Raw genomic sequence first — 24,150 nt, forward strand, 5'->3', positions numbered from 1 at the left:
ACCAGGGACGACAGCAGACTCCCAGCCTCTGCCCTGGGAATGTGCACTGCAGAGGCCAGTAAGGGGGGGTGGGGAGGGGACAGGGGATGGAGAAAGAACAGTCATAAACAGAAGGGCCATCACCACCTATGAAAGAAAAACAAGCAGCTTACAGACATATTCCCTTCAGGAAAGGATTCCTTTGCTTCTCGCTCACTCCTTTGGGGGCAAAGTGAAGGGAGGGAAACGAGAGAGAGAAAACTGCTTTCTGCTCCCGTGCAACCCCACCCAGATCCAGATACTCATCTTTTTTTGGATGAAAACCCCTTCCTGGCCTCCACACCCAGGGCCCTGGGAAATAACATCCAACAGCTGCACTAATCTCTCCCACTTGCTGGAGATGAGTGATGGAAAAGCAGCAGTTCTGCACATGCCACTCCTGCCTCCCTCCTGGGGATCCCTGGGGGTCCTCCCACTGTCCTGCAGTGACCAGTCCTGCCTCCTTTCCCTGCAGCATCTTAGCATGTCTGACCCTGAAGGACCTGCTGTTCTCCCTTTTCCACCTTGCCCAATGCTACAGGTCAGTGCTGAAACCACAAGCTGCACAGTAGCATCAGTAGCCAACTCCCTGCCAGGCACAGACTGGCTGGAGAGGCTTCCCACCCCCTTCCCAGTGGCATAGGGGAATGGACACAGCTCCTCAGAAGTCCAGTGCATGCTGCTTCACCTTCTCACGACAAGCAGGACTTAAAACTTCTCCTCCCTCCCACCTCTTCTCTGGCTATCTGACTTTGTTACCTGTGTGTCACACAGTTCCCTTTAATCATCCCCTTTACAGAGTAATTTTTGTTGGAAGAGACCTTTAAGATCATCAAGAGCAACCATGAAGCCAGCACTGCCAGGTCACTACTAAACCATGTCCCTCAGCATCACATCTGCACGGCTTTTCAATCTCTTCAGAGATGGGGATCTGACCATTCCCCTGGGCAGACTGTTTCAGGGCTTGATAACTTTTTGGGAGAAGAATTTTGTCCTAATGTCCAGCCTGAACTTTCCCAGGCACAACTTAAGGCCATTTCCTCTTGCCATATTATGTACTACCTGGGACAAGAGACTGACCCTCACCTGGCTACTACCTCCTTTCAGGGAGTTGTAGGGAAAGAGAAGGTTTCACTTCAGCCTCCTTTTCTCCACAGTTCCCTCGACCACTCCTCATAAGACTTGTGCTCTGGACCCTTCACTAACTTTGTTGCTCTTCCCTGTACACACTCCAGCACCTCAATTATCTTTCTTGTAGTGAGGGACCCAAAACTGAACACAGTATTTGAGGTGTGGCCTCACCAGTGCTGAGTACAGGAGAACAATCACTGCCCTAAGTTCTGCTGGCCACACTGTTTCCGAGAAGCCACCCTTGGGTGCAGCAATGGCTGAAACCCCTGTGCCAGCTCTTCTATTAATAGGGGGATGCACAACACCATGTGCATTCCTACAGCCATGCTGTGGTCCAGGAGAGAAAAGTACTGTGTAGAAGCCAGGGTAGATATGATACAAACCAGGGTGATGTCTTGTTTCAGGAATTTGTCACCATGCTGCAGAGCCAGTGTCCTTACTGGCATGTCATGATGCAGTCAGAGGAACCAACTGGGGCATCAAGAGGATGGGACTCTTTTCAGTTGTGCCCAGCAACATGAAAAGGGGCAACAGACACAAACAGGAACCCAGGAGAGTCCATCTGAACAGGAGTTAAAAATTCATTGCTGTGATGGTGCTAGAGCCCAGAGAGGTTGCGGAGTCTCCTCTGGAGAGATTCCAAACCTGTCTGGACATTGTGATCCTGGGCAACCTGCTCTGGATTGACCCTGCTTTAGCAGGGGGTTTGGACTATATGACTTCCAGGGGTCCCTTCCAGCCTGACTATTCTGGGATTCTGTGAATTTAAGCGAGTTCAACCAATTTAAGGAGCAATAAAAGGACATCAGCCACCCTGCACTGACTTTTAACTTTCTTTCTATGGGAGCAAAGATGTCACTCCTTCCCACCCCTGCAGTGAAATGAATGCACCACCTTCAACCATGACAAAACCAATTATCCCTGCCCTGAGGAAATCTTGCTTGACTAATCTGAGAGCCTTCTACAAAGGCATGACCAAATGGAGAGATGAAGGGGGAGCAGTGGATATTGTCTAGCTTAACTTCAGCAAGGCTTTTGATACTGTCTCCCACAACATTCTTGTAGGTAAGCTCAAGAAAAGGGGTCTAGATAATTGGACCATGAGGTGCATTGGTAACTGGCTCAACAACAGAGTTCAGAGAGTTGTGATCAGTGACACAGAGTCTAGTTGGAAGCCTGTGTCCAGTGCCATTCCCCAGGGGTCACTACTGGGTCCAGTTTTGTTCAGTATTTTCATCAATGGCCTGGATGAGGGGATTGAGTGTACCCTCAGCAAGTTTGCTGATGACACAAAGCTGGGTGTGGGTTGCTGACACACTGGAAGGCTGTGCTGCCATCCAACAAGATCTGGACAGGCTGGAGAGCTGGGCGAGGGTGAACTTCATGAAGGTCAATCAGGACAAGTGCAGAGTCCTGCATTTGGGCAGAAATAAACCCAGGCACCAGTACAGACTGGGGGTCATCCTGCTGGAAAGCAGCTCTCATGGAGAAAGACCTTGAAGTGCTGATGGACAGCAAGCTCTCCATGGGACAGCTATGTGCCCTTGTGGCCAAAAGGGCCAATGGCATCCTGGGGTGCATTAAGAAAAGTGTCCAGCAGGTCTGGGGAAGTTCTTCTTCCCCTCTACTCTGCCCTGGTGAGACCACACCTGGAATACTGTGTCCCATCTGGGACTCCCCAGTTCAAGAGAGACAGGGATCTGCAGGAGAGAGTCCAATAGAGAGCTACAAAAACATGAGGAGACATTTCTTTATGGTGAGGGTGACAGAGTATTGGAACAGGCTGCCCAGAGAGGTTGTGGAGTCTCCTCCTCTGGAGACTTTGAAACCCTGCCTGGTTGCATTCCTGTGCAGCCTGCCCTAGGTGATCCTTCTTTGGCACGGGGGCTGGACTCAATGCTATCTCTGGAGAACTCTTATGTTCTCTGGTGGAACAGTAGCTGTTCAGTGACTCTGGTGGAACAGTAGCTTACTTTACCACCTACCTCAACAGAATTAACACACAACTGACAAAAAAAACATGGGAAAGGGGAGATGATCTGCAGACACTTGCACAAACATTTTCTCAAAACCACCTTTTTACTTATAAAGGTTGAAGTTTTAAAAACCAGAAGTGCCAAGAAACTGGCTGGACAGAATCAGAGTGTGGAAGATGAAAATAAACATTAAGTAACAACAAAGGGATTAATAATTAGGGCAAGCATAGCTGGGACAAAAAAAACTTCCCTGACTAGCACAGTGCTCTACAGCTACCAAAATTGGCAGCTGTACAGCATTCTGAATAAAAGTCATTATTTGTGCACACAAACTCAAGTGGACATTCTACTGTTCTTTAGGGGTGAGAAAATGAAAGCTCTTCCTGCTTCCTTCCAACTAAGGAAGTAAAGTACTTGTGTAGTTTTAAAGTTAATGGCAAGAAGTAAAAAACTAAATGTGTCTAATGTGATTAAAAAGCAGCACCACTTTTCACAAGTACATAACAAGCAACACATTTACAGATGCTTGCCTAACCTAGAACCACCCACTGGTGACAACAGGGCTCACAAATAGGTGGACAGGACAGGACACCCTTACCCTTCCCTAGGCTCACAGGTAAGCCATGTTCAGCATGCAGACATCACTGCTAACACAATGAGCAACAGGCAGTGCTCAGAAAGAGCCTGCACAGAAACAAACCCTGGCAATCAGGATCAGGCAGGCACACTAACAACCTCTTTTGGCTCAGCCCTCTTTCCCTCCTCTTACTCTCTTTTACAAGAAGCAGCTTCCTTCTGCAGCTACCTTTGTATTTTACCCACTATCTATTGTTGCAGCTGAGCTCAGATAATCACCAGCATGCGACACACCACACAGCTTCAAGTGAGAGCCTCACCCCCTGGGTCCATTCACTCACTGGTATTTTTTACCCAGCTGCTCCAGATTCCCCATCTCCTTTCACAATGAGCTCCCTGATGTGAAGTGACCACTTCTGGGCAAGCGCTGGGCTTGGCACTGCTCTTCAGATGTTTCCCATGTTTTTTTCTTCAGAAAGCACTTCAAATGCAATTCTGGTCTGATTTTGCAAGCCAGCACAGAGACAGATGCTCAACTTACTGATTGTCCTTCTCCCTTTGCTCAGTAAAAGGATGCATTCACAGGCTCGCTTGTACCCTTTGCCTTATCAGCATCAACAGTTACATTGTACCACAGCATACTTTTGGTCCTAGCATTTACCAGAGCTGGAATTCATCATCACCAGCTAGCTCATGCAATTACTCCTGTGTTGAAAATGCTGCCAGCAGAGATCAGGATGAGATTCCTAGTTCCTATCAGCAAGCAGCTTGCAGAGCAGAGCAGGAAAGTCAGTCAAGTCAGCAACACCACACAACGGACCTTTGTGCCTCCATCCTTGGCTCTAACAAGTCTTGTAGCATTGATTCTTAGTACTCAGTAACCCTAACAGCAGTTCCTACCTAAACTACCCTTGCTGGTACAAACTCAATCCATGTCTAAAATGGGAGGTAGCAGAGGCAAAGGGGTGCCAAATCCAAAGGTCAAGGATGTCCATGAATAATCTGTGATGGAGTGCTCTCGATCTCTCTTGCTATCCAAAAACCATGTAGGACACTGAACTTGGGTCACAATAAACCCCTGAAATGCTCCAGGTTGGGAGACAAGTGTCTGGAAAGCTGTCCAATAGAGAAAGACCTGGGGGTGTTGATTGACAGCCAGCTGAATAGGAGCCAGCATGTGCCCAGGTGACCAAGAACATCCAATAGCCAACAGCATCCTGATCTGTATCAGGAATAGTGTGGCCAGCAGGACCAGGAAAGTGATTTTCTCCTGCATTCTGCACTGGTGAGGCCACACCTCAAATGCTGGGCTCAGTTTTGGGCCTCTCACTCCAAGAAGGACACTGAGGTGCTGGAGTGTGTCCAGAGAGGGGCAACAAAGCTGGTGAAGGGTCTGGAGAACAGGTCTTGTGAGGAGAGGCTGAGGGAACTGTGATGGTTTAGCTTGGAGAAAAAGAGGCTGAGGGGAGACCCTCTTGCTCTCTGCAGCTACCTGAAAGAAGGCTGGATTCAGGTAGGTGTTACTCTCTTCTCCCAAGTAACAAGTGAAAGAAGAAACAGACTCAAGTTGCACCAGGGGAGGTTCAGGTTGCATATTCAAAGAAACTTCTTCATGGAAAGGAGTCTCAAACCCCAGAACAGACTGCTCAAGGAGGTGGTTGAATCCCCATCCATGGAGGTGTTTAAAAGACACAGAGATGTGGTGCAGAGAGACATGGTTTAGCACCAGACTTGGTGGTGTTAGATAATGGTTGAACTCAATAATCTCAAAGGTCTTTTCCAACCAAAACAATTCTATGACTCTATGATATCACCACCTGAGAATTGTTAATCTGCACTAGAAGAGCACAACGGTTCATATTTTGGTTCTAGCAAGGAGAGAGGCTCATCTCTGCACATAGTTCTGACAGAGATGGGAAAGGAGGATGAAATTTCATCATGCTCCATGAAGACTACTTGTCATTCACACTTCAAGTTGCTACCAGTAGTTAGTAGTTACAACTAGTGGGAAAAAACTTCCTCTCCCCATAGTTCTGTCTCACAAGCATTTGGGTTTCAAACATGTTCACTCCTGCAAGTTTGCACTGTCACTACACCCTCTTCCCACAAAAGGCTGACCATGTACAGAATGCTATGTGCTTCAGAAAAATGAAGTCATCAGGATTAGTCCCTGCTATATAAAGAGAGTAAAGGCAGAAAGCTAATTCCTTAAGTTGCTTAAGTAGGCACTGAGAAAAACAGGAATGAAACTTAAGGGTTTTCTCCTGGTGATTTTTGTTTTCTTGTGCATCCTGTACAACTTAGCCTTGCACTAGTCTTTTATACTGATGCTAATGTTTGAAATAATCTCTGTGCACTTTAACTTGTCTTGGTCTTTTATCTCCCCAAACCTGATCTGCAGAACTGCCCTGAAGAACAGTAGCTGTTCAAGACACATTTCAGCAAAATTCAGGAAGGCCATTTTGAAAAACAAGGTAAGACTGTGAATGGCTTTTGGTTTTCTTTGCTTGTAAGTTCTACAGAAGCACGTTACCCTGGGGCAAGAGGGTTGCTTTTGCTGTCCTTGTAAAAATATGCCTGGGATTTGGCAAGTTCCAAAGCTTAATATATTATATCAGTGTTTGGACATCCTCTGCAAAAGATCAAAAAACTTAATCTACCCTGAATCCATTCATGGCAACAGGAATCTACTGGTTCTGGTCAGCAGGGAAGCTCAGTGGCTGAGACAGTGTCTTCCACACTCTGCAATGGCTACTTATTTCCTGTCTTCTATAAAAAGATAGCAAAACCAAATCCTGTAACTGAAGGCAATGCCATGCTGAACCAAACAAGATCATAAAATCCCCATAACACCCACTAAGATGCAGGCCTTTACCATATTCAGATTGCACAACTATCCTTGCTGAGAACTGATGTTGAAACACATGTCTAAGAAAGGAGGTAACTGCAACACTATCACCACCTCCCTACCCCTCTCCTCGGGAAGATGCACAGGGATGAGAGGCACTGTAAATGTCTTCTTGGTGTTGTGAGGAAGTTACAATTAAGCTGTTGGTTCTGAGAGTACTGTAAAAAGCATCCTGGAGGAGAATCATAGAATGGTTTGGTTTGGAAGGGACCTTACAGATCATCTAGTTCCAACTCCCCTGCCATGGGCAGAGACACCTCCCACTAGACTGGGTTGCTCAAGGCCCTATACAACCTGGCACTGAACAATTCCAGGACTGGAGCCTCCACAACTTCTCTGGGCAACCTGTTCTAGCACCTCACCACCCTCATGGGGAAGAATTTCTTTCTAATGTTTAACTTAAGTCAAGGACCCCACAGACTGAAGCCATTACCCCTCATTCTGTCACTCCATGCCTTTGTAAAAAGTCCCTCTCCAGCTATTCTGTAGGCCCTTTTCAAGTAATACAAGTCTGCTCTAAGGTATCCTTGGGGCTTTCTCTTCTCCAGGCTGAACGACTCCAACTCTCTCAGCCTGTCTTCATAGGAGAGGTGCTCCAAGGATCCTCAAGAGCCTTCTCCAGAGGAAATTCTCAGATCTTTGCTTGTGCTGCTGCTGATGCTGCTCCAAGCTGTCTGTCAAGTGAGCTTTATAAGCACATTCCCATGTTTGACAGCAACCCTCTGCCACCAAAGCTTCCAGAGAAGTTCCTCTTCTCAGTGTGGTTTTTAGTTTGCCAAACAGCATGTCAGTGCTCTGCTAATTAAATCAACAATCAGATGCAAACCCACCAAAAGAGATGGTGTCCTGCAGGGAAATTGCCCTCTTCTTCAAATAATCCAGGTAGAGAGGTCAAGGGGGTCACAACACACCCCTAGGCCACCTCCCACTACTGAAGGCGACTGCAGACAACCTCCCTGGGTGGACCAGCTCATGGCACTAATTAGGGGACAGGTCCCAGAGCTTCAAAAGGACAGAGATTGACCGGGGGGGCGGGTAATGCTACGGAGGAGATGCAGTGGCACAGCCCATTGTCAGCAGGACAAAAGGCTCTATTATTGCTCCCGAGTGCAGGGCAGTTCTTACCGTAATTAGGAGACAAAGATGCATGATTTGGGATTTTACATAATCAAGAGATACTCTGCCCAAGCGGGAGCTCCTCTCACACAATCAAGGGATTAAGTATTGTTTATTCTGCTACGAGTAAACAATGAGGTGCTCCCCCCTCCTCGGGGCTTTACATGAAAAAAGCAGCCCCGGGGAAGACAATGCTGGATGCCTTTTCATCTGACTTTGAACAGCTAACCCTTCGATTTCAAGTTGTTCATTTGACAGCAGCTGGAAGAGTAATGGCCCACCCTGTAAATTAGCTGCTCACACACTGATCCCAGGGCTGCAAGACAGCCTTACCTTTTCTTTGCAGAGGAGGTCAAGGGCAGACAAACTCGGGGCAAGAGGCTGTATTCACACAACAGCTCGACAATGGCAGGATTAAAGGACCACAAGGAAACCAGACATAAGCTGTTGCCTACCCCAGCACTTTGCTGCTTCTGGGGATGCCATCCAGAGGGACCTGAACAAGCTGGAGAAGTGGGACCATGTGAATTGTATGAGGTTCAACAAGGACAAATGCGGGTTCCTGCACATTGGTATGGGCAACCCCCATTATCAGTCCAGGCTTGGGGAGGTGGTGGGGGGCGGGATGGAAGCGTGTGTGAAGGGATCGATAGCAGCCTGCAGAAAAGAACTTGGGGATACTGGTGAGCAAAAAGCTGGATATGAACCAACAACATGCACTCACAGCCCAGAAGCCAACTGTGTCCTGGGCTGTATCCCCAATAGAATGGTGGAGGGAGGGGATTTTGCCCCTCTGCTCTGTTCTGTTCAGACCCTACCTGTAGTGCTGGGTCCAGCTCTGGAGTCCTCAGCACAGATGGGATATGGGGGGCAGGGCTAGAGTGGGCTACAAAAATGACCTGAGGATTGGAATCACTCTGTTGTGAGAGCAGGCTGAGAGAGTTTGGGTTTTTCAGGAGAAGACTTCAGGGAGACCTTACTGTGACTTTTCAGTACTTAAAGGGGCCAATAAGAAAGATGGGAACAGATTCTTTTAGCAGGCCCTGTTGTGGCAGGACAAGGGGTGATGGTTTTAAAATGAGAGATGGGAGATCTAGACTCTCATCTAGTCCAAGTAAGAAATTTTTTACATCAAGACTGGTGAGAAACTGGCCCAGGTTGCCCAGAGAGGTGGTGGATGCCCCATCCCTGTAAACATTCCAGTCCAGGTTCTGGGGCACTGAGCAACCTTCTCTAGTTGCAGATGTCTCTGCTGACTGAAGGGGTGTTGGACTAGATGGCCTTTAAAGGTCAAGAAAGGTATGGCTAGGCAGACAGAGCATCGTTTATTTTTAGTCATGTCTAAACAGTCTGGGCGGGGCTCCAAAGCGACTGCCAGGCCCAGCACATCTGGCTCTGGGATGCACAACATCTGATACCCATCTCACAGAAGTCCTGATCAAGTGACTCTACTTGTACAATAGTGGCAATAAAAAGAGACTGAGGGTGCTCTGCTCCCTGCCCTTTGGTCCTGACACAGATGCTATGCTTTTTTTGTTTGAACTGTAAGGAGAGTTCTTCCTCCTTGTCTTTTCTGATAAGGAAACACCAGGACTTGAGGAATGTGTTCTGGGACTTTGCAGTTTGCTCCCCTGCCATGCACGCCCTCATACACGTGTGCCTTCTGCTCTGATACTCCTGCAAAATAATATCTATCTTTCGTCTTTTTCACTCAAAACCCCACCCCTAAGCCTCAGCAAGAGGAACCATTTCAACCACGTGAACTGTCAGGGTATCCTGTTGAATCCTACAGTCTTGCAGAACCTTAGGAACCAGAGGATTACAGCTGCTGTCTGTCAAGGATTTTAACTCATTTCCTTTGGGATAAAAGCTGTCCAGACTGCTCTGCTTACCAGAGGATTTTCTGCCAGGCTGAGACAAGCAGACAGTGTCATTTGACTTCTCTAGCTGGGGACAAATCTGTGTTTTAAACCAGGTAGCCAGCACAAATGGCATTTATTAGCAGACCAGGGAGAACCACAGCTTCCTTTTCCTGTCCTATCTGCACTGATGTGTTAAAGTGCTGAAGCAAGTATTTGACCACAACCCCCTTACCATCGTCTAGACAAGTCCATAAAGACCAGCATCCTGGCACCACCCCTTAGCTCATGCCCTCAGAGCTTGACAATCACGGCTTTGATTTGGGGACACATTTCAGGCTTTGCTGTTCAGCACAATCAAGGGCAGCAAAATCCCATTCAGGAGGATATTACCAGAAATGAGTCTCCTAATCCTAGAGAAAGAGCTGCATGAACTGGAACAGGATGTTTGCGTGGCCGGTGTGCCTTCCAGCCTTGTCAAAGCAGACTGCAGAGCTGCCATGCTAGAAGTCAGAAACTCAGATACCAGATACTCTCTTATCTTTTCTTTATCACTCAAAACAAGAGAATCCACCTCTCCAATCAGGTCCATGGCACAGAATTTGAAAAGAGTTTGTGTTTTCACAGAAGCTTCAAAATGAGACAAAAATCCCCTGCAATGCTTTGGACTTGGGGAAGAGTAGCTGGAAAGCTGCCCAGAAGAAGAGGACCTGCAGGTGTTGATAGACAGACTGTGAGCCAGTGTATGCCTAGGTGGCCAAGAAGGCCAACAGCATCCTGGCCAGCAGGATTAGGGCAACAACCATCCTCCTGTACTTGGCACTGGTGAGGCTGCTCCTCAAATATTGGGTTGAATTTTGGGCCCCTCACTACAGGAGAAACACTGAGGTGCTGGAGTGTTCTCTACAACTACCTGAAAGAAGGCCGGAGCCAAGTGAGGGTTGGACTGTTCTTCCAAGTAGCAAGTGGCAGGATGATGAGAAACAGCCTGAAGTTGCCCAGGTGAGGTTTAGGCTAGATATCAGGTAAAATTTCTTCCCCCCCCCACATTTGTCAAGCCCTGGAACAGGCTGCTGAGGGAGGCGGTGGAGTCTCCATCCCTGGAGTGATTCAAAAGCCACGTAGACGTGGTGCGGAGTGACATGGTTTAGTGGTGACCTAGCCATGCTGAGTTAATGGTTGGACTCAATGATCTTAAAGATTGGACTCAATGATCTTAAAAGTCTTTTCCAGTCTAAATTTAGATTCCATGGTTCTAATGTCAGGATAAGCTTGCCCACTTTCTCTAAAGTGTATGGCAAAATTATCTCAGACTCCCTTTCAGGGGGTTGCAGAGCTCTTGCCAGAGAGCAACTGTTTCAGTTTTGCCCTAGAATGAAAATGTACTTAATTTACTTCAGAAGCAGCAAACTCCAATTAATTAACTACTACCTGCTGGACTGAGTTTAAGACAGAGCTTCCCAAATCTTTTCCCCAATAATTACAGCACTTACAATGCATTTTTGTTTCATTTTGTATTGTTTTTGCTTGCTTGCATTAGCTGAGGTTTTCTGATTTGAAAAGATTGGTAAATTCAAGAGAATGAATCCCATTTAACAGATTGGGCTGACTCTGCTCCATGCCATTCTGCTAAGAAGCTGTATTCAGGAGAAAGTGTTGACACTCTTGATGCTGAATTCTGCACCCTTCCAAAAAGATCATTAGAGTTCAACATCCCAAAATAAACTTAAAATACTGCCAAAGCTTCTGCAAGAGAACAATTTCCTTCTCTAAAACAGCAGCTTTTCTACATGTTTAAAGTAGACCTGGAATATCTTTTCACATATTTAACTCTTTGTGGATCACGTGGCTCTAGATTTTTCTATGGTAAAAAACAGAATGAAAAAGAGTATCAGGAGTCTCAGAGGCAACTACACAGAATCCCAGAATTGTCAGGGTTGGAAGGGGCCTCAAAGATCACCCAGTTCCAACCCCCCTGCCATGGGCAGGGACACCTCACACTAGATCAGGTTGCTCAGAGCCACATCCAGCCTGGCCTTAAAAACTTCCAGGGATGGAGCTTTTACCACCTCCCTGGGCAACCTGTTCCCATCGCTCACCACCCTCATGGGCCAGGACTTCTTCCTAACATCCAGCCTGAACTTCTAGTTTTGTTCCATTCCCCCTAGTCCTATCACTACCCAACATCCTAAAAAGTCCCTGACCAGATTTCTTGTAGGCCCCCTTCAGATACTGGAAGGCCACAATAAGGTCTCGTCAGAGCCTTCTCTTCTCTAGACTGAATAACCCAAACTATCTCAGTCTGTCTCTGTACTCCAACCCTCTGGTCATCCTCATGGCTCTTCTCTGGACATGCTCCTGAACGTCCAGATCCTTCCTGTAACAGGGGCTCCAGAAGTGGATGCAGTACTCCAGGTGGGGTCTCACCAGAGTGGAGTAGAGGGGGAGAATCACCTCCCTTGACCTGCTGGCTATGCTTCTCTTGATGCAGCCCAGGATAGTGTTGGCTTTCTGGGCTGCAAGTGTTCACTGGTGTCTCATATTGAGCTTCGCATACATCAGCAGCCCCAAGTCCTTTTCTTCAGGGCTGCTCTCAAGCCACTCATTGCCCAGCCTATATCTGTGCTTAGGATTGCCCTGACCCAGATGCAGGACCCTGCACTTGGTCCTGTTGAACCTCATGAAGTTGTCATGGGCCTACCTCTCCAGCCTGTCAAGGTCCCTCTGGATGGCATTCCTTCCCTCTGGCGTGTCTGCTGCACCGCACAGCTTGGTGTCCTCGGCACACCTGCTGAGGGTGCACTCAACGCCAAACACATTGCTCAAATACCAGCCAAACAATTAATAACTAATTCTGCCCTAGTAAGAGAAGCTGATTTATGCCCAAATCCAAACCATTCCCTAACCTCAACAGTCAGAAAAGCACAACACATTTTATGGAAGAAGCTCATCTGCCTTCACTCACTCCCACAACAGACAAAACCTTTATACCCAGCTGCCTTCTTCTCCTCAGGCAGAATCATCTTATAGGTTTGTACCAGAAAACTCAAGTTTTGCTCCACATTTTAAGCATGTTTAACTTGCTAAGAATTATGTTGGCATTTTACAGTTTTATGTAACAACAGTGATGGGTTTGATCTTTTAAAATGTATTTTAAGTTTTAAATTGAATCTTTTAAAATTGATTTAAAATTAAAAACGAATACAATTGAGCCTTACGGCACCCTGGTGACACAAGATGAGGCAGGAACATTTAGAAACCTGTTCAAAACCACAAAGTAGTTAAGAGTGCAGGGAGTCGAGTGGCTACTCCCCTGGTCCAGCAGGCTCCCTCGGGCTATGTCATGACCATAAACACTGGGGACTATTTCTTACCTCAGTGAATTATCTGGATGTGCCTCCATGTGGGACTCCAGCCCATACTTGCAAAAAAACTCTTTGAAACACACTGGACAATGATAAACTTCCTTTTCAGCCCTCTTATCCCCTTCACCGGAGTGACCATCTTCAACAACCTACAGAGAGAGGGTAAAAAAGACCTCGCTAGATCAAATTTGAAGCAACAAACCAAACACTTAATCCATTTGAAACCTTCTTAACAAAGACATAGCATGTTCCATCTGCAACTTTGCTGCAGGAGACTAGAAATGATTCATGTCAGAGACAAATGAGAGAGAGGGTAAGTGACAGAGCCTCTGTGTGTGAGTGAGAGCAGGCACGACAGCAAAGGAGGCTCAGCAGGAGATAAAGTGTGTGGTGAAGTCACGTATCCAACAGCTCTAATGAGAAACTGCCATCTGAACAACTCATAGGCCCATATGTTTATCTACTACCACTGAACCAGCATTCCTCCCCTTTCAGAAAGCCAGACGAGCTGTCAGCCTAAATTATTTATGCCACTGAGATACTGCCAACTGCTAACTCAAGTGGTCCAGGGCAAAGCAATGAACTTCTGTGTGCTTTCTACAGGCCTCTTCTGATTACAGGGGGGAAAGCATGCACCAAACAAGGGATACAGAGCTAAATGGAACTGCTACTAGCTTGCATTTGGAGACAGGATATGGAAAGGGTTGAGTTCAGTTTGGCAGCCACCATGTATTTTGTATAAATGCCTGAAATGTACTCAAACATGTCCTAAATAAAACCCTAATGGAAATGTCTAGCCTTCAAATAAATATCTTCTGGTTGCTCTTGCAACTCAAATGATACAGGATTATGCTACCATGAAAGAGAAATGTACTAGAGATTTTAGTTTTCCTCTCTCAGATCAAGACAAAACCAGACCTGAACTGCTGCTGCTGCTTCTGAAAGGAAATGCTATTATTTTAAAAGTTGAAATCAGCCTGCTGTAGGAGAGATTTTTTGGAGAAGAAAACCCCAAACGAGGGGAAAATCTGCAGCAGCAAAAGAATAGTTCATCATCTTGTCATCCAACATCAATTGTCTAATAATATAAATCATAAGCAAGCCCAAAGTTTTAAACAATAAAGAACCCAAAGGATTGAATTATTTTTTTTATCTCAGAAGTCAGAAATGAATTTTTAATGTTGGAGAGATTAATTTTCCATCTCAGTCACCAGAGTTGGCTACACGGGAAAAACACGGCCTCGTATACAGGTCTGTAACAGGAACGTATCTTCACATCTCTCTGCTGACTGCCTGAACTCAACAGCTGAAGTTTAAGAGGTAGCCAGGAACATATTTCACTTTGTGCCCCTTAAGAACCTTTTTTGCAGGTGTCCTCTCCTCTCTGTCCATCTCAGCATCGTGACTGAATTTCCGTTTTGAAGATAATCGCCTGCGCTTCAGTGGGGACGGGGGAGTTGTATTCGCAGTGCTGTTTGGATCCTTCTCATGAATCTTCATGTGCCTGAGCAGAAGGGGGAAGAAGACACTGTCAGCAGGCAAATCGGGGCAGAACGTCTGCAAACATTTTAATGTCAACCTAATTTCTAAGGTTTTGCTCTTCACAGAATCATAGAATGGTTTTGATCAGAAGAGACCTCTAAGATTATCAAGTCCAACTGTTAAGCCAGCACAGCCAGGTCACCACTAAACCATGCCACTCAGCACCAGGAGTGATTGACAACCTTTTGGGGGAAGAAATTGTTCCAAATGTCCCATCAAAACTGACCCTGGCACAAACCAAGGCTGTTTTAACTTGTCCTGTCACTTATTACTTGGGAGAACGGACCCAGCCCCACCTGACTCTAACTTCCTTTCAGGCAGTTGTAGAGAGCTAGAAGGTCTCCCCTCTAGCCTCCCCTTCCCCAGTAACATACATGCCTGGCCCATCAGCCTTATCATAAAATCATTGAAAGATTTAGGTTGGAAAGGACCTTCAAAGGTCATCTAGTCCAAGGCCCTGCAGTCACCAAGGACATCTGCAACTGGAGCAGGTTGCTCAGAACCTTGTCCAACCTGACCTGGAATGTTTGAAGACGGGACATGTACCACCTCTCTGGACAACCTGGGCCAGTGCCTCACCAGCCTCAGTGTAAAACTTTTCTTCCACCTATCTGGTTTGAATCTCCCTTTTAGTTTCAAACTATCACCCATTGTCCTGTCACAACAGGCCCTACTAAGAGTCTGTCCCCATCTTTCTCATTGGCCTCTTTCAGTACTGAAAAGCTACAAGATGGTCTCTCCAGGGCCTTCTCTTCTGCAAGCTGAACAACCCCAACTTGTGGCTGTGCAGTTAAGTAAAAAGGCTACAGCTTAACATCCACTTCTCTCTGTGTGAAACAAACATCCCATCTGAAGTTGCCTCTCCTTCTATAGTCAGCCAGTACTGCACATGGATTTGTATTTGCTGATGTCAGAGTAACACTTCTTAAATACATTTGTTCCACAGAATCTCAGTGCAGTGGGAGTTGGGAGGGACCTCTGAACATCATCTAGTCCAACCTCCCTGCTAAGCAGGGTCACCCAGAGCAGGTTGCCCAGGATTGCAATGTTCGGGTGGGTTTGGAATCTCTCTAGAGAAGGAGACTCCACAACCTCTCTGGGCAGCCTGGTCCAGTGCACCCTCACAGCAAAGAATGTATTCCTCATGTTGAAGTGGAATCTTCTGTGTTCCAGTTTGTGCCCGTTACTCCTTTATCCTAACACTGGGCACAAATGAAGAGTCTGGCCCAATCTCTTTGAACCCTGACCTTTAGATATGGATTATCATTAAGAAGATCCTCTTCTCATCCTTAACACACTGATGCACCCCAATACTGAATTTTAACTGCAACTCTGAAACTAAGACCTATCTGGTCACACTGTTGAGCTTCTCATTGCAAAAGCACATTCACAAACATACTTCCTCAGGAGAACAACCATTTAGTGTCACAACAGCACTGAAAAAGGACAAAACAGCTCAGGAAGCAATCTCATCAGTATCTCTCTGTCTGACCTGCCTGGTTTTGGGGGTTTGGTATTTGCAAAGTGAGGAAGACAACTGGCTAGCTCTAGATGGAATCTGCTGCTCCTGTGCTGCTGCTTCTGAGCACTCAAATCTCAAGTTGCAAAATTGCTCTTCTGAAAGGCCTTTAGCCTCACTTCACATCTACCCTGCTGTTGAAAAAAGATCAAACTTAATGCTCCTGCATGCAAAGGAAATGTTTGCTTCTAATACCTAGAAGTGAAGCAGAGAGCTGCCCTTTGTCCATGTGACTGACTTAAAAGCAGCACAAAGGAGACCGTGTTAATGGCATCTTGGCACATCCTGCAGAAGACACACCCACAGCTCCATGCTGTTTAACCTGCCCGCATGCTATCACGTTCAAACATGCCAGAATGTTGTAACCTAGATGAGTCTTGTATGTCCTCATAACTGCTTGGGTGTTATGACATCAAATCCATTTCAGTTTTGGATGCCAAGGGCATGATGCTTTCAGATAACACACTGGACCAAACTGACCCACGGGCAGACTCCACTGGAGCTGCTGGGAGTCCTGTCTCCTCACACAGCACTTTTTTTAATGTTTCCTTTCACAACCTCTGAATCTTATAAGAAAACTAAAGACATCTAAATTACCATCTCCAACCAGAGCCAGGCTTCCGAGGGTGTTGTGCAGGAGCGGTCTCAAATCAGAAGAACCACATATATAGCAGAACTGATGGGAGATGCCTGCTTTCAACGCCCAGCAAGGCTGTCTGGAGGACCAGGCCCACACGAGTGAAAATACAGCCTCCCCAGCCCCTCAGTAATACTCACTGCTCACAAAAATGGTGGATGGACAGTTTGTGAACCAGTAAGACACACTGTGGTAGGTTCAGGGAGGAGAGAGCATCTGTGTGCAGATGTGCCCAGTCTCCTGGGCACAGCATCACAGAAATGTTGCTGAATTTGAGTCCTTGCCCTGTTGTCCACACAACCAAGAACAGAAGGAAGGTTGAAGTTCTGAGGGTTTGGCTCTCTCCAAGACCCAGGGAGAAGTTGGGGTCACCTGCCTTAGCCCTCTTGGTAGCCCTGCTACCACAGGCACCAAGTTTACTGATATATCTGCATGAATCTAGTGCTACCTGGTCTCAGCAAATCTACTTAGAAGGCACCTACAGGTACTTCACTGACTCATTTTCTTTAAGTCTTTTTTTTTTACCTCCTATGGAACTGATCTGATTTCTCCTGCCAGCTAGAGCCTCTTATGGGTGATAAAGCATGAGACGCAGCTGCCTGTATCCACGTGAAAAGAAACTAGTTACTTGTTCAAAGAGTTTCTGTCCACAATGGTTGAAGATAAAACTCAAAAAGCATCTGGGAACAAGAAAATGTAGTATTCAAATAGCTCAGGCAAAGCAAAATGTGGAAGGTGTTTTTTCTCTTTTTGGTAAAGACTGTTCTTCAATTTCCTTGAGCACTTGAAAGTGAGACAGAGGTTTCTGCATGTGCCTGTCTCTGTGTGTACGTTCCCCCCCAGACACACACATACACACACACACAGACACATTGCTTAACCTTCTGGCTGATGCATAGCTCAGATGACTTGGTCAGTCACTTTTCAGATAGCTAGAGAGCAAAGATAGCCAAGCTAAAGCACATTCACCCAGTAAACAAAGAAATGAATACCAAAAGAACCTGCTCTGCATTAAGCATGGGACTTTCTGTTCCTATTTTCTTTCAAAGTCTCTTTGCTGCCAGTAACAAGCATGCAGAACTCCCACTTTGAAGCTACCTATGCAAAACACCTTCCCTACGGCTACCTTCCTTCCTTGTGCTGTTTATTCACCTGCTGAACTCTGCCTGTCTTGAAGGAGCTGCTCCTACTTCAGAGGATACCAACATGAGAACCTACTGAGACCTCCAATCTAACCTCTGTGTGGCATGACCTAACTCACACAGACACACTGGCTCCTGCAAGCCCCAAAACAGTCCAGTTGTGTTTGCAATGCAACATAGCACAGTGTGTGCTCGTAGCCCAGGTGGTAAAATGTATCCTAGATGTCAATGGACAGGACTGGGCTGGTCACTAGATGAGCGACAGACTCTGTATGAACCTCTTTTCCTTCCCAAAGGGAAGAGAAAGGAAGTAAGGCAGAGAGACTGATGGGTTGGAAAACTACATCAGCTTGAGTGGAAATAATAACAATAACATGGATGCAAATATATACAAAACCAACATCAAACCCTGCTCCCTGATGGCAGTGATGTCACTGTCACCACTGATGCTGGAGGCAGGCACTGGGGAAGTCCCAGAATGGACTCAAGGGCAGAAGGGAACCAGATTCAGGAGCTGGATTCAGGAGCACAGGACAAGAGAGTGAGGGTTGTTCAGCCTGGAGAAGAGAAGGCTCTGGGGAGACCTTCTCATAGCTTTTCAGTACTTAAAGGGGCCAATCAGAAAGATGGGGACAGAATTTCAATAGGGCCTGTTCTGACAGGAAAAGGGCTGATGGTTTGAAACGAGAAGAGGGAGGTTCAGACTAGGTGGAAGAATTTTACACTGAGGATGGTGAAAAACACTGGCCTAGGTTGCCTGGAGAGGTGGTAGATGCCCCACCTCCAAACATTCCAGGTCAGGCTGGATGAAGTTCTGAGCAACCTGCTCCAGCTGCAGATGTCCCTGCTGACTAGAGGGGCTTGGACTGAATAACCTTTAAAGATCCCTTCCAACCCAAACCATTCTATGATTCTATATGCAAATTCTATATGCAGACTTTGCTTATGTGGGTGCTACCCCACAGCAATGGGGGCTTTGCTGCATCTGATGTCAAAATCATTGGCTGCTCCCAGCATGCAGCTGTTGGTCCTGCACAGAGGCTTTTGCCATGCCCTAAAAGTGACAGTAGAATCCATACCCACAGCAGGGAATGTGGTAATCCCTTAATGTTTTAGTTTTGCTTGTTTGAAAGGAAGCAGCTCAAGCTATTGAGCTATAAACAGGAAGACACTCTGACTGCACCTTTGACTTCTGCTGTGTAGGTCAAACATCAGAGCTGCTGTGATCTCTCTCTGCATATGCCATCATTAGGAAAAAAAGAAAAATCCAAAACCCAAAGCAGCAAGTTCCAGAGTTCTCAAGGAGAGTCGAAACCTGTCCACATCATAGTCAGCAGGTTTCTTCCTTTGGCAGGTTGAGCAAGTTTCACTACATCAAGTCAAGGGTGGAGAGGAAAAAAGATTACTAAAGCTACAGCCCGAGATAAGTGAGAAGATAAAGCTGAGCAGTACAAAGGAGAGAAAATCTTCATCTCTTTTACTTTGCAGCATGGATGTTATCCTGCTTCACGAAAGCATTTATCACCTACTTTGGGCTGAACTGCAGCAGATGCCAAGGCACATCCACATCCACAACCTCTCTTTCAAAGTTAAACACTCCCTTCACCAAGACTTCTTTTACTTAAAAAGTCTTCTTTTACTTAAAAAGTTTCCTAACTATAATTAAGGGGGGGGGGGGGAGAAGCGGGGGAAGGGGGGAATATTTGTGTTGCATTATCCTCCTTTAGAAGAGTTTGCCTTGGTTAGATCTTACATGTAAGGCTGAAAATGCTCAAGCTCACTGTTTAGCCTGCCAAAATACAAGGAGAACAGGAACAAAGCTGTGCTTAGAAGTTATTTTCCCATTGTGACTATAACAACATATTTTGGCCTGACAACACTGGCATACTTTGAATACAAAAGCCAGGCTCGTAAGTCAGGCTGGCTTTCAGCATCTTACAGTGACAAAGGAAAATGATACGATGTTCATCAGTTCCAAAAAATAAACACTCAACACTTTAAGTTAGAATGCAGCACAATAAAAGAAGGGCAAAATGAGGACATGCAGCGAACATGTTCAGCCACCGATGTAGGTTACAGTAACATGTGCTAGCAGCTCTGAAATGACCACTACAGCAGCTCAGGAGAGAGCCAAAAGTGGATGTTTCATCCACAGCACGTGAACGTTTTTAATTTAAATAGATGAATTGTGGCTCTTAACCATCCTAAAGAGCTGCCCAAGAAAAGCAGACAAGCTTGGGAAGGTGCAGAACCCTGAACCCTGCACTTCATACAGTGGTTATTAATCTCCCCAGCATGCCTGTAAGGGCACAGACACTTGCACAGTATTGAGGGTGGAACACTAAAATGCAACCATGATACACAGGATGAAAGGAACGAGATAAAAATTTTAGCTTAATGCTAGGGAGGACTCCCTGCACTAAGTGCTAGATAGCCTTGATTAACATCACGGAGAAAGTGGTGGAGGAACTGGCAAAGACTACTGCTGAAAAATGGGAAGAGGAAATAAAGTTTTTCTCCAGCCAAGGTCCGATCCACCTCTGAACTGAACTTGTAGCATTTAAGAGCTGCTACGCACAAACATGCAGCTAACTTGCTACGTGCTCTGCTTTTCACAGCACAGTTGTAGGTGAGAAAGCTCTCCCCATAAACTCTCCCCTCCCCCTCGCACAAGGAATTTCACAGGTGAGACAAGAGAATCCAACTGTGCTACGCCTCTGTGCTGGCCAGCCCTCTCCACAAAAGCACATTTTTCAAGTGCCTGACTGCCTTTCATTCCATTCTCACTGTGAAAATCACCTTCCACTTCCCCTCTTCAGCCACAGCTTTCTTCTCCCTCTAGCTGTCATGTGAATTGGATGACTAAGAGGATACTGCTGAAGAATTCCCCCAGCTTCTTTCCTCTTCTTTCCTTCTTCTTCTTTTTTTTTTTCCTCTTCTTTTTTTTTTTTCCCCAACAAATGGGCAGAAAAAGTTTTCAACCCCAGTTCTGAAATCACAGAGCATGTTTTCAGAAGGGTGGAAAGGTAACTATTCCACCAGCACAGTAGCAAGGGAAAACTTTGCTCCTTTTCCTTGAAGGAGAGACTTCTGTAATAATAAACAACTGCAGAACTCAAGTGCCTTACTCCTTTCTGGAACAGTGCCTAAGGGAGGTGACTCACTGCGGGGCGGGGGGGGGGCGGGGGGGGTGGTATGGGGAGAAGAAGGGCATGTGTCCTCCTGAAGCGACACACAGCCCCTGCTGGTCACATCCCAGTCTTTCCTGCACCTCGAAAAAGACCTGCTGTATTTTGCTAATGCCAAGAGGATTTGCATGTTGATCATATAAGCTTTCTGGAGGTCTTGAAACAGGGCAGCCTCCAGCTTCAATGCCAAAATGAGAACGTGGGCAGGTTTTGACTGGCTGGCTCAAGGCTAGAACAAGGAGTCAAAGCATCCTGAAAGAGGCAACTGCAAGATGCAGCTGCTCCCAGCTCTGGGTCTCACTGAATTAAGAACAAAACCAGGAGCTCCTGCTTTGCATGCAGATAACCTGATCAGCACTGCTTCAGCTCTTGGAGAGGAAGTGTCACCCCTCAGTGTGTGTGGGAATCCCTCATCTCTTAACTCTGGGGGAAAAAAACCACACTGGAGCTGCACTCCAGGTCTGTGCAGCTACTGATGTGCTCCACATCCTGAAGCCAAAGAGCCTACCTGGCTCGGAGGCTGGGACAAAAGGAAGGTGTGGAAGAAAGGGTGTATGTGCAGCCTCTGAGCAGGGTCCAGGGTTAAGCCTCTCCCTTCTAACCATGGCAGCACAAGCACTGCTGGCCTTGAGTCAAGGGAGGTTGAAGCCAGGTAGGTCTGATTAGAAGGAGCAGCATGTCCAGAGGGGGAGCAGCAAGCAGTTTACTGAGGCCCGGTTGGGAAAGTCCCAGCATCTAAATCAAGATTAATTCCTGAGTGCAGGATCCAGTGCATGTATAAACACTCTCCTCCTCCCTCATGTCTCCATGCCTGTGGAAACAGAGTGGGGAGGCCAATGAATCTGGGCATTATCAGTCCAGAGAGATCATCTGACAGTATTAAGTTCAGGTTCTTGCTTCATATCCCACATATTATTCTAAGTTTCTCCACTTTACCACTAGGTGTACTCTATACTCTGCCATGGCTGCTCCTCATCTCCTCTGCTTTCCAAGCAGGCTGATATAAAAACCAGGGGGGTGATCCTCATACAGCTGATGATATCTGAAGATAAAGGTGCCACAAATCCGGCCATCCAGAGATTAAGAATAAAATCCAATACCTTCCATCCTTCAACCTTACTTAAAATGTACCTTTTTTTTTTTTCCTTCTCCAACATAATTACTTAAGTTCACCAAGATAGTCTGGGAATGACTGGGCTGGTCAGATGGCCCTAAGGACAATTACAATCACTTTACCTCTCCCACTGTTTTCTTCCATGAGATCTTTCACTGATATTGCTACCTTCAAACAACAGGAAATAATCTCCCAAGAATAAAAAACCACCAAACATGTTTTCAAACATTTACAGGAAAGCATCTCTGTCATTCAAGTCATGACCAAACACCTCTGCTTAAAACAAACAAACAAAACAGTCTGCTTTATCTAAGCCCCAATTTGTGCCCCCAGATCAGAACGAACAAGAGTTCAGGGTGCATCCAAAACAGGTTGAAATTTGGACCATGCCATTCCTCAGGCCCCATAATGAAGAGTGGCTCCCAGAGCAGAAGATGGCTTTAAAAACGACACTGATGATGTCTCTTTTCAGAGTTATGTCATGGCATCTTTGTCACTGTTTTTATTTCATTCTGCTCAAATTGTCTAGAAATGCAGAACTCAGGGAACTCCTCTTCAAAGCTTCCACCATTTGACACTGTAAGTAAATCCTAAACAAATAGAAAGTGAAGCTGCTGCATTTTTAGGAGCAATCATTTAATAAACTGCTGCTAATCCTTAATAGTCTCACGAATATGATTGGAACTTAAGTCAAAAGTGCAGCAAGATTATATGCTTGGGTTAAAGAGTTTAGTCAGTTGTTTGTTAAATCATGTAGAGAATCTGTATCGACAATGTATTTCCAGTGCTAATTACCGCCATAACCCACTTAAAGAGAGCAAAACACCCAGCCCTTGCCAGCTGTAATCACAAGAACCAGAAAGATGCAGGTAGTTTTGCATTTCAGACACAATGTGTACTTGGACCAGCTTCTGGTTTTGTCTCAGCTTCTCAGCTTGTTTGCTACTGGTATCCTTAAAAAAATTCCAAAGTGACCCCCAAAGCCATCAGACATGCAGGCACACTTCACAGCAAATCAAGAGACATTCCAATACCAAAACCCCAACATTCTGGAAACACCCTCTTACAACTGTGGAGCAATCTCCAAACAAATTTCAAGTACCACCAAATAGCCTTGTGGTAACCAGTGTTGAACACTATAAACAAAACAAAGCTGAAAAGCAAGACATCTCCATGCCTATGCTGGTAAGAAAGCAGTTGCAACACATGCACTGGAAGAGCAGGGTGGGGGAAACAGGTCCTAGGAAGCATCAGAGTGGGGAGCATCAATTTGTTTTATCATAGAAAATAATCACAGAATAATTTAAAACTTTAAGATCATTGAGTCCAACCATCAGCCTGACACTACATGTACCTCAGCATCACATCTACATGGCTCTTAAATCCCTCCCCTGACAGTCTGTTCCCGGACTTGACAAACCTTTGTGGCAAGAAATTTTTCCTGATATCCAACCTAAACCTCTCTTGGTATGACTTGAGGCCACTTCCTCTTGTCCTGTGACTTGCTGCCTGGGAGAAGAGACCAACCCCCATCTGGCTACAACCTCCTTTCAGGGAGTTGTAGTGAGGGAGGTGGTCTCCCCTCAGCCTCCTTTTCTCCAGCCTAAACAATCCCATTTCCCTCAGCTGCTTCTCACACACTTAGACTTTAGTTGCAGGTCTGCAACCAGAGATCCCCCAGGGCAGCACTCAGGCTCTGCAATCTCGACAGCACAGCTGCATGGCTCATTAACTCTATCAGGGCCAGGAACATCCTGTCCAGCCTTCTCACATAGCAGCATGTGTTGGCATGTGGGTGAAGCAGCCCCCCTGGGAACTGCTGCTGCTCAGACATGCCATGAGCATCCCTCCACATTCAGCATGGGCTACCATGATATCTCCCTCCTCAAGAAGGTTCTCCCAGCAAAGCCGAAATAGAGAATCTCGTGAGGATGACATGAACAGATCCACCGAGGTGAGCTGGGTGTACTAAGGTTGCAAAAGCCACCCATGCTGACATTCAAATGAGGGATCAGGAATCCCTTTCCAGTAGTACCAGGCCAGTCTGCAAAGTTAACTG

The 24,150-nt window shown here is 46.2% G+C and overlaps 1 protein-coding gene across 8 annotated transcripts in view; it reads right to left on the reverse strand.

Annotated features, from left to right (window-relative positions):
* RREB1 (ras responsive element binding protein 1) overlaps nucleotides 1-24,150 on the reverse strand; it is a 141,285-nt gene that overhangs the window by 30,873 nt on the left and 86,262 nt on the right. For all 8 annotated transcript variants that reach the window (XM_054164388.1, XM_054164383.1, XM_054164384.1 and 5 more), the window contains 2 exons: nucleotides 14,309-14,453; nucleotides 12,959-13,098 (listed from right to left, as the gene is read on the reverse strand). In XM_054164388.1, coding sequence (XP_054020363.1) covers nucleotides 12,959-13,098; nucleotides 14,309-14,453 — 285 coding nt within the window. The remainder of the gene's footprint in view (nucleotides 1-12,958; nucleotides 13,099-14,308; nucleotides 14,454-24,150) is intronic.

Source organism: Dryobates pubescens, chromosome 9 (genome assembly GCF_014839835.1).
Source record: "Dryobates pubescens isolate bDryPub1 chromosome 9, bDryPub1.pri, whole genome shotgun sequence".
NCBI classification, from domain to species: domain Eukaryota; kingdom Metazoa; phylum Chordata; class Aves; order Piciformes; family Picidae; genus Dryobates; species Dryobates pubescens.